Source organism: Artemia sp. Qi Xiang Cuo, chromosome 9, assembly GCF_049724085.1.
Source record: "Artemia sp. Qi Xiang Cuo chromosome 9, ASM4972408v1, whole genome shotgun sequence".
Classification (NCBI taxonomy): domain Eukaryota; kingdom Metazoa; phylum Arthropoda; class Branchiopoda; order Anostraca; family Artemiidae; genus Artemia; species Artemia sp. Qi Xiang Cuo.
Genome location: NC_142802.1, coordinates 35,226,522 through 35,242,958, shown reverse-complemented (window position 1 = coordinate 35,242,958; position 16,437 = coordinate 35,226,522). Strand labels below are relative to the sequence as shown.

Genomic DNA, 16,437 nt, shown 5'->3' with positions numbered 1-16,437 from the left:
GTATTGAAAAAAAAAGAAAAAAAAAGAGAAAAAGAAAACGCAATATGAGAAACAACAATACTTCAATAACAATCTATATACAGCATACTAAACTCTTATTCAAACTAGCCTACGATTGCTCGGTACATATCATGATCAGGATTGAGTGAACGCCGAAATCGAACGATTCGCTCAGTAGCTGCAGTAGTCGGGTCCACAATGCTGTAATTTTTCGAAACTCTTGAGTTTCTCTCCCATGGCGGAACACTTAAAAGATACTTTGCATACTTATAGTAAACACGACGGACTGAGCGCTTATCTGTTTCGGTGAAAATAGACCAAAACGGCGAGAGTGACAGAACATGCGGGATAACGAACACGGAATAGAGCCTTCCGAATATACGGCGGTTATACATACGTTTGCAGGGTAGAAGTAGTCCGTATGCTTTGCGTGCCTTTTCTGAAAAATGCTCAACCAGTGCTTCCCGAGTAAACCGCAGATCTGAAGCGATCGGCAGTCCAAGGTAAGTGAGAGATGGCTTTGAGCTCACCGCAGTATCACCTTGGAGCACGCTAAACTGGGTTGAATCTTTCGCGTTTCGACAAAAAACAACTACTTCACTTTTGGCAGCGTTAAAAGCTAGCCCCATCTTAGTATATTCATCACTCAATATATTGTAGTTATCCTCAACCCTTGAAACAGACCTACTTACGTTAAGTATATCACCGGCGTAATTGATGAGCGATACGTCTATGCCTACATACATGCAGCACGTTTTGGCAGATTCTTGAGGGACGATAATACTGTTGTCGCATAGAGGAGGGGAAGTAATGGAGCCTTGCCGGATACCTTTACGGACAGGTATAACTACGGTGGATACCACCATACCGCGTTGAGTGGGGACTTTAATCTTCACTCTCAGCCTCCTATACATGCTCCTCCATACAACGACAACCGAACGGTCAACTCCGCGTTTACAAGCAGAATATGTGCTAAGTATATGTGCGTGGATACCGGAGTCGAATGCTCTACGCACATCGTGGCTTGCTAGAACAAGTGTATCATTATTATCGTGAGCACTGAGCAAAAGATTGGCTATCAACGAATGAACATGATCGCGACTAGTACCACTCTTAAACCCGAATTGCGAATCGGGAGTATAACAAGCTTCACTTAGGTCACCAAAAACAAGCATTTCCATGAGTTTGCAGAATACCGGCGCAACAGTTATCAGGGTCGCAACAGTTATTATATATAACGTCGTAAATCAGAGTTACATCTGCAAAGGTAGGAGGCCCCAATTACCAAATGTAGCTTGAAAGGGCTGTTGATAGGTTTATAGGCTGTTGCATTGGTACCCCCTTTTTATGCTATTCGTCCGTCGTGCTTTGCTTTTACTATACAATAAGGGAAGAAGAATTCGTTATTTTTTGTTTTTTAATAGTTTCTTTATTAAAATTCGAAAGCAAAAAATAATCGTACACATAATCTGATAACAGATTAATCCAATAGAAAATGGGGATAGAGGAAAGTATTGGGGAAGGTTTATGTCACTCCATTGATTTTTTTTATTTTCAATGATTTTTAAACCAAATAGAATGACTGACAATCTAGCTTTACCTGTAGAAATGTTTACACCTCTAGTATTTATTTTTCCTTTAATAGTATATTTGAATGTCAGAGTCTAGAGAATGTCGTCTTCCTTTTTTCCTTCTTTAGTCTAATGGATTACTGGTAATTGTCAGTTTAAATAGTTATAATCTTCAAATTGAGTTATGGAAAAGTTTTAAATAGAAAATAACAATATCTATGACATGATACTATAAGATAAGATTTATTGCGAAAAGCCTGCAGGCCATAGCAACACAGGATACAGTCTACAAACAAAGCTCAGGATCAAAATTCAACTTTAGATAATATAAATCCAAAAAAGAAAAAGAAAAAAGAACAACAAAAAGACAAGAAAAGAAACACGCCAAGGTTCAACATTTAACTAACAAACAACCACCAGTCATAATGAAATTCCAATCCTAAAAATCGTAACAAGCTATTCCCTCAAACATGCTTCCCTGTGTTTAATTCCTTAACGAAGAAACTTACACAACTGTTCAGTAGCACATGCGTTCCTCTCAGCCATCCGCTCAATTAACCAGCATTCACTCCCAAACACCCGTCCAAAGCATTCATTCCATAACTCAGACAGCTCTTCACATTCGGATGCAATATGAAATAAATTTTCATTCACACATCCACACATAGGGCAAAAATAAAGGCCAGCCACCAGCCTAAACTTTCCCACAAATTTTCTTGTCCCACTTAAATCCAAACTATCCCCTATTATCCACAACAAATTCTTAAAGTCCTCTTTATTCAACCCAAATTTAAAATAAACCACCTCCCCCCAACACTCTTTAGGTTGGAAGTAAAACCTCAAAGAAATAGATTGATCCTTATAAGCTTGCCACTCTTGAATTTCTTGGTTAATTAGGGTTTGCTGGACTTCCTTCTATACTGATAGGCTTTCGCCCATTGGGCCTATATATATATATGTATATGTAAACCATCGAGAAGCACAATTGACTGTTCACAAAAGAAACCACAGAGAAAGTTAAAAAGAGACCAATTCATGGTCTTGGTTTAATGTATTAAATATTTAGTAGAAAAAATGTCCAGAATTGATTGCCATTCACTTATACAGTCAAGTATGCGCAATGTTGTGTGCGTTTTAGAATGGACTTGGTTAGATTGCCTTTTCAAAAAGGTGTTTCTGACGTAAAATCACATTTTTTGTCGCATCTTAGTGTATATAGAGAAAATTATATAAGGAATTTTATAAATCCTGATATTGCTGGTTGTTGGTCTTATCTTAGACTTAATCTTTTTTTGTGTATTTTTCAGAATGGTCAGTTGTGTTCAAGGGGGCCTGCAGAAGCTTATACAATGGGGGTAGGGAGCAAGTCTGCACAGTTATTCCAGGGGGGGGGGGCTAAGAACTAAAAAGTATATTGGCAGAAGAATGTCAATTTTTACTTGTCAGAAAAAAAAACTTCAGAAAACCGTTTTTTTTCTAGAACCTGATTTGACTGTGTCCTTTTAAAATTTAGGGTTTGCACATGGGGTCTTACAACCTTAACGAACTTTCGAGCTGTTTGATAACCATATTTAACTTGAATATTTATTTTTCGCCAAAACAGATTCATCATTCTATGACTAATGCCTGATTTTGTCAAATCTCTAACAAATGTTAATTTTCTCTTTTTATTCAACCTTTTCGCAAACGATAGCGTCAAGTGCTTTACTTTTTCCAATTTGTGGAGGACTAAGTACTTTATGTAAATTATATTAAGCTAAATAAAACAATAGAAACTTTTTTTTCTTGCAGAACTTTTGACAGAATTCATAAATGAGTCTAAGATATTAGTGCAGATTTTGTTGGGAAATGTCCTTAACATTTGCTTTTCTTTGTATACAGCGTTTAAACAGACGATATTTTAGATGTGTGTGTGTTGGTGTTGTTGTTGAGTTCTAAAAAGCCTGGCTTTAATTACGAATCAAATAAAGCTGAGTTCTATATTTATAGGCATGGGAGGCATTGCCAGAAAGACGTCCTACCTTTCACGAAGTCACGCAAAGGCTCTACCAACTAAAATCTATTGTCATTTGAGGGCTAATTGCTCAACACGTTTCTCTCTAGAAAGCCTCTTTGTTTTGCCTTAAGTCAATCATTGTATTGTTGGTTATTGATTTATTCTTTATTGATATTTCATCAATTTATTTGTTGTGAACAATAGTGATTTTTGTATGACTTGGATTTATAATATCTTATGAAAAGTAGGATAATTATTATCTTAGATAAATGCTATTGATTCTCTAGAGTATCTGCCTTAGAGCTGCTATTTATTTTGAATGTGATTTGTCCTTTATAATGGTCATTCATTTCTATCCATCTAGAGCTGTGTTATTCCAATGCTTATACTGCCCCATTCGTTGTTTCAGTAGACCTTTTTCTTTATTTATTGACCATGTCATCAAGAAGGGTTTATGAATTGCATCCATTGTCTCAGCCGTATTCTGGATGAAAGACTTAGAAATGTAAGCATTGAAACCGCATCTCGAGTTAACATTGGCAATATTTTGCCCCTGGGCGATATACGAATACAGGCCGAATATTTTTACATGGTTTTATTTAATTTGAGTAAAGAATAAGGCAAAAAAAGTACCTTATAGCATATTTATTAATGTTTTTTTATTTGATTTTGGGAACTTGACAAACCTAATAAACCCTTTAATTTTTCAAGCTTTGAAAATGTCAAATGACATTAAAAGAAATATGTCGTAGCGTGGTTAGGTTAGGTGGGTATCTCAATTATCCACATCGCCTTAGTTTTGATTTGACTCGATTGTCAAATGTTTCTGGCTACTATTCCACTTATTTTCTTGCAAGATTCCGTATGCCCCTTTCTTTCCAGGTGAAAATAGTTCTTTATCTTAGGCATCCAATGAAGTTATAAGTGTAACCAGGAATTTCCTGGTGGGGGAAGGGGCATTAGAAAACTCTTCTTTTATACTTGCGCTTTTTAACAATTTCTTCTGGTTTAAACGGTTGTTATTGGGGAGCATTTTTTAGTTTATTGTTACCCTCTGATTTTAGCCGTAGTTTTATTTGATTTTATTTTGTCGATATTTCTTTTGTTTGCATAAATGTATGTATTCTAAATTAATTTTATTTTCCTCTCCGACTTCCGATTTTACTTTGTTAGTATATTTCCTTTTTTTCTTTTTTGACATTATGCTTTTCGTTAATGTAATGATTATAGTCAAGTAGTGCCATTTTTCTTCTTTCTTTTATGCTTTATGAAGTAAATTCAGGTTAATCTTACCGTGGATATAGATTATATTTACAAACTATATTTTCCACCTCAAAATTGTAAAATAAAATCATAGATAAAGCATTATTTGTCAAATGTCATGAAGTCTTAAGCATAAACGATCTAATATTAACGCAATGACTTGTAATTCGAGTGGCCGCTGAATATCGTTTGTAGAAAAAGGATATACTCTGTACCTTGTAACAACAAGAACCAATCGTTTAATTTGTCTTTGTTTCCGTTCAAGATTGCAGATGTAATCTTAGAAGCTGTATCATACCACTGTCTTAAACTTAGTTTCTAACATGTTATATATAACATATTTTACCAAATAACTAAATTTCCTTCTTCTTAATAATTTCTCTAAGGATTTAAAGCGAATTGAAACATTACTGGTGAGTTGGCGTACATTCTGTTAAATGCGCAACTTGAAATTCATTCTAAAATAAAGAGTAAACCTTTGCACAATTGATACTTCAATGTTTCTTTGCAGCTAATAGGCTCTTTTCTTCAATTCTTCTATTATTAGTCTCATTTTGGACGTGTCATCACAACCAGAATTCGTTTTGACAAGTCCGGGTATCTTGGAGGCCAGGACATGAAACTAGACTTGTCATTCTGGTTAAAGATCACGAACCTCTGTCAACCTACATGTGCAAATAAAGAAAACTACAATGAGGTTGAACCTCCTATCACATTGGGAGGTTGAACCTCCATTCACATTCATTTAAATTCATCTCTCGACTTTAAAAATACTAGATGAAAGGCATAAATTCAGAGGGAGGGGGGAAGATTCATGTCCATGGCCCTTGTAATGACTCCCTCTTCGCAATAAATGCCTGCAAGATGAAATCTTTTAGTTACATAGAAAAGATGACTAAAGTAAATATTACAGGGCTAAACTTCCTTGCTAAATTTTCCATATTCATAATTTAGAGGGTTTAGAGGTAGGTGAGAAAACATGATATTTTTATCTGTAATGGCGTGACGCTGTATTTGCAAGAGTTCTGCTTTTGGACTTTCCCGTGGCAAAAAATAAAATTGGGCTGAAAGGATATGCACCTGGTCACCTCATAAATCTTTCGATTTTTCCGTAATTATCGTGCAACATTGCTTTTCCTGTTTTGACAAATATTCTCCTCCTGAAAGTTGTTTTGCATACTTATTATAGTCCCTTTCAATGTTGAAAACATTCGCTGTTTTTTGGTGTAAGTACATGAATATGTTTAAAGGCCTTGTTTTTCGGCGTAAGCACATGAACATGTTCAAAGCCTTAGGAAGGGGGGGGGTGCCTTGGAATTCATATAGTAAGTGGCTAAAAATTACCTATATATCAGAAAATTCCACAAATTTTTTTAGAAGGTAATTGAGAAAGTTTGTCTTCAAGAACGAATATCCATAATTTTGAATGATTATCTCTATAGAAACTTGCTGGGAGATTCTTGGGTGGCTCATAATGATAACTCCTTCATAATTATCTGTGTTCGCCAACAACGTGCCCCTTCTGAGAACAAAAGTTTTGTGGTAGATGCGTATACTCGCTGAATGCCTAGATGCAACAAATTTGTTTGTACAAATAAGCTGGTTTAAACTTGTATATGCTACAAACTTATAAAACTTTTTTTTTTTTACAATCAGTAGGTATAAGGACTTTTTTTTCGGAAAGTCGATATAAATTGAGAAGTGCATTTTTGTCACCAAACCCATAATTTCAGAATTAATACTGTAAAATACACATTTTCGTCTGCAGTCCAAAAGATTTTATTAGAAATGAACATTTTAAATGTTATTTTAAGAATTTACACAGTGTCAGCATCGATATTTACTTGGGTTAGTTTGTCTGTTTCATTTGTTTCTTTGTTCTGTCTTTGCTTATTTCGTTTCACTTCTTATCTATCAGTTAGTCCGAGTCAGGTTTTCAGGAAATGCAGAAACTTTCAATTTATTATAATTTCTGAATGGTGAAACAGTTCAACCTAAAATATTACACGATTTTAGCAATAGGTTGACACAAATATGCTCTAACATTGTCATCCTTTTGACATTATGCTTTTGTATTGACACTTACGTCGTTGATATTAAATTTCTCATTTTCTTTGATATGAGAATCTTCAGACATTTGTATGCGTTTTTACCAGTGGAATGTCACAAGAGGTTTATCGAAAGAAACACTAGTCCTGTTAATAATTGGATTTGGACTACCTTCCACTGTATCCAATTCTGGTTATTTGGTTAACTCCGCAATGCCAAGATTGATTTTGGAGGGGGGGGTCAAAACCTTTTTCTTTAGGAGCACTGGAATTTATAACTGATATATAGATAGTTAAATTTGCTCGACTAGAAATGACAATTCTCTCCCCCCTTGGAAATGGTATTACTGAAAATGGGATCCCCACATACAGTTATTGTAACAGATTGAGTCGTCTAGCATTAATAGTGTTCTTTTTTTTTCTTTTGTCGTTTTAAAAATGCACCCATTGATAGCCATGCAGCTAGATCTCGGGTATAAAAGAGCGAGAGTTCTATTTGTTTCTTCTTTTTTTTCAAAGCTTGCTGTGTAATTGTTTGTTTCATTTCTATTTTCTTTCTTTCTTTTTTACAATTTTGTGACACGTTTGAGGGAAAATATATGCAGATATTACATTTATTTTTTCGCCCTTGATTGTTTCCAGCTACGTATCTTCTTGACCAAAACCAAAGGACATGTGCTACATATTCACACTTACCGGAAGGAAAACATAGTTTTTTTCCAGGATCAGTGACTTTTTCTGTCGAGTGTTTAGAATAGAAACACAAATCTTTAAAAACTGTCGTGTATACCTTAAATGAATATGGGGCTTCACCCCCCCCCCCTCCTCCTCCAAATTTGACCAATGGATAAACTCATCGGGAATTTAAAAGATCAATAATATATTTGAAAGATTTGAGATGTACATCTTTGGTTTTGTGCTCGAAAACTTAACGGAGTACAGGTTTTGTTAATTTTAGCATGACATCTTAAATTTTCGCCGTTTTTTTTTCAAATTTTAAGGAGTTTCTCACTAAGTAAACTGAATTAATAAAAACTATTCAATAAACGCATTTCGTTCAATCAGAAAATTTCCAAGAGTTACCGATCGAATTTTTTAAATCTGGCGGTCTTAACGGTTTTTTCTGTCAGCGTAAAAAACAACATTAAGTCAAGACAGGGTTAGCCATTCCATATGTGTTAAGCTTCAAGCAGGGGGGTAAGAGGCCTCTCTCCCCAATGCTTTAGCTAATTGGAAAAAATTGGTTCCCTAGAATTTGGATTTTTCCTAAGCTTTTACTGCTCGATCTTGGTCGGTAAAAATGATTAGCCAAAGAGTAGAATGAGTTGCCCCCTCTCCACAATTATATTGGCTGATGATGCCTCTGGCTCCAAGCGTAAGCTAAATTCTGACAAACATTGGTATTTTTTCGCTTACTGAAAAGCCGTCTTTTTTGTAAAAAAAAAAGTTTGCGCTAAAAATGAATTAATGGTTAATTCCGTCATAGTTTTGACGGTCTACCAAAAAATTACTGGAACAGAATTTAGTGTAGGCAGGTGAACGATACTTTATGGAATTAGCTCAAATATTAATTCCTAAAACTAAAAGTTTCAGCGACCTAGCTCAACTGCTTTTTTTAAATATTAAAAAAAAGTGTGCCTGGAAACAATTTGCTTACCGCAAACACCTACAAAAGCTATTCATTTTGAATAAATAACATTTGTATTTTTTTTTTATCAGGGAACTTTTTTTTCGAGCTACCGTATCCGTCAATATTTGCAATGAAAATGATAATTATATTTAGGTAGAACGGTGAACCAAATGGACTGTTTATTTTTTGGTTATCTCTTCGTAGACATTTACCATCTTATACCTAAATAAATTGAAACTCGAAAATCTAGGGAAAAAACGAAGCTTGTCCGAATCCATCGAAGTTCAGTGACCTTTGGATGGGGAAGGGGTGGTAGTAGAAACATAAGAAAAAAATGAAGCGAGCATTGAGGAAATTGCCTGCCTATTTGATCAAAATTGTTGTTCTGTGGCAGAAGATGACACTTAGCTGTGACGCGATCTGTTTCGTGAATTAAAAAGGTACTGAATTAAAGAATTGTTTTCATTCAAATGGGGCCCCTCATGATTATCTAGGACCTTTAATTCAGTATGGTCACCTCTTGGCAAAAAAAGAAGAGAGGAGACAAAATAGTTAAGTTATACTACACGTACTAAAATACGATTTTCAAGATGGCGAACTTAAACCTCAAGCTCAGGATTTTAGTCACGGAGGAGACATATTAGAACTACCCATATAAATATGCGATTTTCCTTATTCTTCAATATGGGGACTGTATGTCTTCAGTTTTGGGTTTCCAACAATGACAATTTCAATGGTGTACTTTTAATTGATATTTGACGCCATGTTTTTGGGATTTAGGCTCTAAGATTCTTAAAAAAAAATTCAGTCAGTTGGAAAGTATTTCTCACTTGACAGTTTCCTGTTGATGCGCTAATATGATTTCGCTTAGTATGGGTTAAGGTTTGCTCTTCGCAGCTACTATTGCAACCATGATGTTTCTTGAATATACTCAGAATCCACGTACTCAATGAAGGGCCATCTAACTCGATATGATAGGATTTTTATCATTTTCCATAATATATATTCCTGAATTTGCCATACATTTTCATACAATTTGTCTGTTTTGCATTTTCTTTTATTTGCCCCCACTAGATTTGAAAAAAAATGAGGTATTTTCATTGGTATGTTCATTAAAGAAAATTGAAAAAGAAAAAAATGGGGCCCGAAACGATCCATAGACAATTCCTCTAGAAAACATCCAGAAAATCTTCCTCAGTCTTCCTAAGGGCCCAGGTTTCAGAACGATACTTGACCACTGTCATCATAGTAGCTTCCAATATTTGAATCTTGGTTCGCATACTTCTTCCTATTCAGGGGCGTAGCTCTAGCATTTTATTGGGGGGAGGGGGCAAGAAGGGTCTCCATCCGGAGAGTCAAGGGGCACGGGCTATATTATAATTTTGTCTCCAAATTATGGGGGCAACTGCCCCCTCAAACGACGCCCCTGTTCCTATTCTTCCCGACTTTTTTCAACTGTGAAAAAAAACTGCGGGCCTTGGCTATTCTGCCTTTAACATCTTCATTGCATCCACCATCTTTATTAATAAAAACCTGCCTGTATATAATAAAATCTACAATAAAACCTGTCTCAGTATAATAAAATCCACAATAAAACCTGTCTGCAACAATGACTAAGATCCATAATTTATTACGCTTGCCCTTAGGACCGCGTGGGACATATCCAGACACATTATAACGTTAAACATGACAAAGCTTGCTGTATCATCAGTTACTAGAGTACAACGGCTATGGGACTCCTTAGGAGAAGGAGGAATGAAGTTCACATCGCTCTGTAGATTTGTACAGTTTGATACATAAAAATAGTTTTCGTTTCAACTGACGCTTCTTTTCTTCTTTTTTTTTTTTTGGGGGGGGGGGTGTTTTTTGGGACGTGAAATAAATTTTCCTACTCAAAGCTGATTTTACCTCAAGCATTTGGCTCGTTTTTTTACTTTCCTTGCTTCAAATATTTCCCTGCTCACATCAGTTACTATGTTTAATAAGTCCCTACTAGTCTTATTCAGTGCAGCAGAAAGTGGTGGGATTAGCCTAACCTCTCTTGCTTTATAACCAGGAAGACCGAAGAAGAAGAAATTCGGCATTTAGGGAGGTTTCAAGGGAACGGTGTACATTTAGTCCAGTTCCCGTATTATTGACTTTTTTACAAGGACAGGGAAAGGAATAGGGAACAGGATACAAATTTACAAGTTGGCGTTTAGGTGTTTCGCCGCCTGTACAGGCATCAATTATGAAAAGCTTTGGTTTCTCCATAATGGTAGGGTGTTTGTTTTTGTCACCGTAAAAAGCCTTCATAAAGATTTCGTTGCAACTGTGTCACCCTCATCTCCGAGAATGTTGATAAATACTAGACAACACATCATCTTCAGAACCAGAATCATTCTCCCAGTTTTCCGGCTTCTAATTACGATACACAATTTTTAATGTCATGTGACTGTATCCAGAACAATGTAACGTATACTACACGCAATAAAAAGCCTTCAGCTTTTTCATAGCAGAACTAGTAAGAACGAACTACGTTGTCATCGCTACCCAAGGCACCCTTCAAAGTATTTTTACTATAGCGTCCAGTCAGTTGAAGGACCCGAAAATAAAAATCGTCTGATTTATATGTTTTTAAAAGATGCCTGCTGAGACAGGGGGGGGGGGGACTATCCTTTGGAAGATTCACCGTTGGTATCCTTTCAGGAAAAGTTTTTGGAGAGAAACTTGAAAATGCTCTTTTTTTATGTATCTTCCACGGAAAGTTCCAGTGAAATATGTTTGAAATTTATAAATATGTGGGACAAGACTTAACGATGTCTTCCAGCAGACCGACTAAAATTAGCTAAATATAAATCATCGAATGGAAGCCCTGAAACTACAGAGACAAAACAAATAAACATTCAAGGATGAATATGTTTTTCTAATGGTGATACAACAAACAAAACCTTTGTAAATGTAACAAAAACAACACATCAACACTAAAAAAAGAAGGTAAAGTTATACACAATAATATCAAGTCATATTTTTCTAAATAATTTGATTACTTCAAAAAATATTCAAGGAGAAAAAGCCAAAAGGAACTAAAATGTAAAGATGTATATGTTAAATATTTATATAAAGTTTAAAAATTGGGTTTACAAAACGATTTTACTGCATTAAATAAAAAAAGAAAACGACACCATAACCTATATATTATAAGTTTACAACTTTTTCACTCGTCGTTTTTTTTTTTTGGGGGGGGGGTGGGGGGAGAGGAGAGAATTTCCCTATAACCTTATGCCACACTCAAATTTCCTAAAACCCCAAAAAATAATGAATAAAGTAACTTGTTAGTGTTACTTTTAACTTCTAATCCTTCGCGTCTTAAAAACCATTATTGCCTCCTGAAGCGTCTAAATAGCCCTTGGGGGGAATTTACGCTCGCTTGGAGGATAATAAATTCAGAAATCGGTATAAAAAATCTATCTTCATGAACTTCAAGCGCATAAAAGATTTATTATCAACGTAGTTTGTGGTTTTTTCCAGTTCCAATTCTGAGAGTTTTAAAAGTCGATTACGACTAATTTTCATTAATTATTTGATATTATTTATTAATTATTTAATTATTTCGATATTCATGGATCGTTATTTTAAGCCATTGTCTTGGAGCGAAAATAACAATAATTAATTCGTTACCACTTCTGAGAGTTCTGGAACATACCCTTTTTACAGTTAGTTGTTATTGTCCATTTTACAATGAATCATAGATATAAGATTTTGTAGAATATCACAGTTATATCAAGAAACGAGAATTTGTGTCTATTGACATTTCAATCAGCCTTTGACAAGGACAGGACAATCAGTTATTTATATGAAAATGTTTCGTCTGTATAGCAAATAGCTATAAGAATAAACTCCTCAGCAAAAAGAATAAAGTAAATAAATACCACAAAAAAAAAATAAAGTACAAGATAAAAACAAACGATGTTCAGAGGTCCTGATCTCGTAATAGTTTATTGCAACTTTTTTTTTTTTTTTGGTTTTTATTTAGCTTTTCGTCGTTGATAACGGATGTTGGTTACTGATCTGAAGTACTAGTATATACTATGTATCCCTCTTTACACCCTCCGAAGGGGCTCCCATTTTCATTAAATATTTCTTTGCGACATCCTCCCACCCATTCAGGGACGACTCGCTTTTCGTTAACCTAGATGGTTGGCCGACAAGGACGATCTTTGCCAATCTGTCATCCTTGATTCGTGTCCTAGTCATCTTAAGTTTTCTCTCGTTTTAGCCCTAATGGAAACGAAAGGCAGTTTGGGCCTCGTAGTTTTATGCAACTAAATTTTTCTATTGGTCTAGTGTTTATACGGGAACATAGGTTCCCATTTTTTTAACATTTTGACATAGAGAAGTCTGCATCCTGTAGCTAAAAACTTAAAGAATTAGAGGTGAAGCATGGTTAGACATTTTACACCGGGGATCTGGCTAAACATTGAAAAATCCAAGAGAAGAAGCTGCAAAAAGGGTAAAAACAGGAAGAAAGTTTGTAAATCATTTAGGATGTAGGAATGTTTAAATAGCTATTTCCCAAAAGGATATTGGTACAATCCTCATGGCTTAGTCCACTTTTGCTCACAACCAAAGCTTTCCAAATACTTTTGAATGGCGTTTGCCAGGTTTGGGGAACCCAATGTCACAAGAATGTAATTGATATCTTGTAATGACGGGGAAGCCCGGTGATTAACAAAAGATTTTTTTTCAAGTCAGTTTTTCAGAATAGGCAATGAGGATGGTTCGCTAGGGTATATCGACGTCACTTGAATTTTGCATGGGTTTTTATCAGGGTTACAGCAGTATCCGAAACCTAGTAAAGACTGAATCAAGGTCCATTGTAGCAGAAAAAAAAGCTTTTTAGTATTTGAAGGAGAACCGATATCAAAGCCCAAAAATGATTCGCGGCTACTGCAAATGTCCTTCATTGTCATAGTAGAAAAAAGAAATAGAAAAACATTAGAACATGTAGAGGTGTCGTTTAAAGTGTGACTTAAGCATATATTTTAATCTCTACCCGTTTCAGGATTGATTTTTTCATTTATATCAGCATCTGTTATATTAACGTTTGATCTGATTATTGATTCTAATTTCTGTTCGTTATGGGTTTCATTTATTCTTTAATAGTCATTTCTGTTTGTTTCAAGTGTCATAGGATTTCATTTCTGCTCGTCTTTGGTTTTAATATGGCTCTTTACTTTTCTTTGAAAATCATCTTTTTCGAAAAGATTTTTTTATTAATTTCTATTCATTTTTTTTTTTAAACTTGAATAAGCTGCATAAAATAAATAAAGTCACGTATCTGAAACTGTTTGATTTCATTGCAGCTTGTTTCGACTTCAAAATGGGATTTAATAATTATTAAATTGCTAAAATAACAAATCACACGCTTGAAATCGCTCATTGAACTATCCAATGTATACGTTATTCATACATACTAAAACCGTCTCAGTCAAGTTCTTCGAAAAAATAATATGGAGTACATAAGGACAATTAAAACAGCAAAATAAATTACCTTCATTTGACTAAAGAAAAAGAATCAAAGAAAAGCGTAAAACCCTGAAATTAAATGAATTACCAAAGTATGTTCGAAGGGCTTTCCTGTTTAGTAGGATAAACGGTTTTTAGCTTTTGACGCACCAATAACCAGAAATAATCCGTCAACAAGCCTTGACTCGGTACCTCGTTCCTTCTCAATTGTTTCTCTGCTCTAGCAGTTCTTTCGATATAGTATCATATCTTAATCAGGTAGCCGTTTCAGACGATAATGACTGTTCGTAGTGAACACAGTTTCAGTCAAAAAAAAAAGGGGGGGGGGGATAGAGAATTTTGCTAAGAATGAGTGTTATGGGTTCTATATTCGTGCGCAGGAATAGTCTATGCTAATTTTATGCTAACTTTGCAATAAAAGAGTTCGCTATGCGGTTAAGTTTTAAGAAACCTTTTGAGTAAAAAAAAAAAACAGATGCAAGATGCCTGAATCTGCACAAAAGAAACTAAAAATTCATTGAAAACGGTAATTTTATACCAAATGAAAATCCGATCAAAGCACGATGCTTTCAAATTCAAAATGCATAGTATTTCAACCTTTAATACAAGTATTAGAAACATTGTGCACATAATCTTGTTCTTCTTGCGTTTCAAGAGCTAAACAAGAATACAGCAAGTGCAAGAAGCATCAAGATGCGTCAAAGAAATTTAGTTTTTCTTTATTATAAACCTGTGATTCCCAACGTGGGGCGCAGGTCCCACAGCTTAGACATTGCAATATTTTGGTGAGTCATGGGCAGGATATGCACCCTTTGAGTATACTTTAGGCTTAATTTTGAAAAAAAAACAAAACAAACAGCATTTTCCTTGCCAATGACACAACTTTCATATGCATTTAAAGAACAAAAAAGATACATAATAGCATTTCAATGATGTCATCCATTGTATTTCATACAGATAATTTTCAACAATTTTCATTAGTATTATTTAATTTCGTCAGTTTCAATAATTTTCATTAGTATTAGATTTGCGTAGAGGATAACCCACAAAAAGATAGCAAGTTAGTGATCTTTTAAACTTCCTTCAGTTGAATACACGTAAAATTTTAAATCAGAAAATTTAAATAACACGAGGGGAGCATCAGGATTTTAGAAACACCTAGGGGGAGAATGGTCCAATACTGGTTGGGAACCACTGTTATAAACGATATTGCGTCCGTCAAATTAATATTAACTATAGACCTATGTAGATGTATTATGTGGACCAAAAGGCTCGTATTTAAGTTGAAGATTATATGACTATTCTATGTGTCGGCAGCCTTTGACTATTAAATATAGAAACAAAAACGACAGAATACAAAATGTAGAGTCATAGTTGCATGAAAAGATACTCCTTGAACATAAAACAACGGAAAACAACAACAACATTAACAATGAATGGCCATCTTTTATCTCACAGCCAAAACTAATCATCATTGACAACTTACAGACCTTATAAAATATTTGATTGTCAACCTCCAAACTAAAAAGGGATATAACCACAATTGCGTGCAGTAATTTTTTTCTTAATATATTTTGTCCTCTTTTTGGCGGTTAAAAAGTAATAAAGCTAAATAGAAAACTTCGGGTTATGATATTAACATTCAATGCAATGGGGTTAAGCGACGGACGGGTATTTGCAATACAAGTGCACTCTCGGCTGAAACTATGGGTAAAGCATTGTTGCAATGATAATTGATTAGGTGACTAACACTGTCGAAGACACGGTCTTTGGTTCGAACCTGAAAAAGAGAAAAACATTGCTAATTTACATTTAAAATACAAGAAGTAAATTTTTTTTCTGTCTTCTTTGGAAGGCACCCATGTAGCAAGATAAGTGATAAACAGTTCGTGGTAACGAACTGTAAGTAAGGAGCGACCCAGCTCAATAGTAACCGAAACTTAAAAAAACGGGATTTTGATACCAATAGATACATCAAAAGAATTAGATTTTAATGCTGATTTCAAATATATAAGTTTCATCAAGTTGAATCCTACCCATCAAAAGTTAAGCGCCTGAGAAAATGTGGCTGATTTCCGTTAAAAGGGGGAAAGACCCCCTAAAAGTTATAGAATCTTAATGAAAATCACATCATCAGATTCAGCGTATCAGAGAACCCTACTGTAGAGGTTTCAAGCTCCTATCTGTAATAATGTGGAATTTTTTTTTTTTTTTTTTTTTTTTTTTTTGCCAGAATAAAGATCACTGATGCGTGTTTATTTGGTTTTTTTTTTTTTCCAGGGGTGATCGTATCGACCCAGTTGGCCTAGAATATCGTGGAATATTCTAATATTTTAATTTCGTGCCCTTTTTAAGTGACCAAAAAATGGAGGGCACCTAGGCCCCCTCCCACGCTCATTTTTTTCCCAAAGTCATCCGATC

At 34.9% G+C, this 16,437-nt stretch overlaps 2 protein-coding genes across 2 annotated transcripts in view; one reads left to right on the top strand and one right to left on the bottom strand.

Annotated features, from left to right (window-relative positions):
* Positions 1-7,519, top strand: part of Csk (C-terminal Src kinase) — a 54,440-nt gene extending 46,921 nt beyond the window's left edge. The window contains exon 7 of the mRNA XM_089094493.1: positions 3,561-7,519. Coding sequence (XP_088950619.1) covers positions 3,561-3,644 — 84 coding nt within the window. The 3' untranslated portion in view covers positions 3,645-7,519. The remainder of the gene's footprint in view (positions 1-3,560) is intronic.
* A 3,619-nt stretch (positions 7,520-11,138) lies between these two features.
* Positions 11,139-16,437, bottom strand: part of LOC148948597 (uncharacterized) — a 196,676-nt gene continuing 191,377 nt past the window's right edge. The window contains exon 12 of the mRNA XM_089094492.1: positions 11,139-15,796. Coding sequence (XP_088950618.1) covers positions 15,659-15,796 — 138 coding nt within the window. The 3' untranslated portion in view covers positions 11,139-15,658. The remainder of the gene's footprint in view (positions 15,797-16,437) is intronic.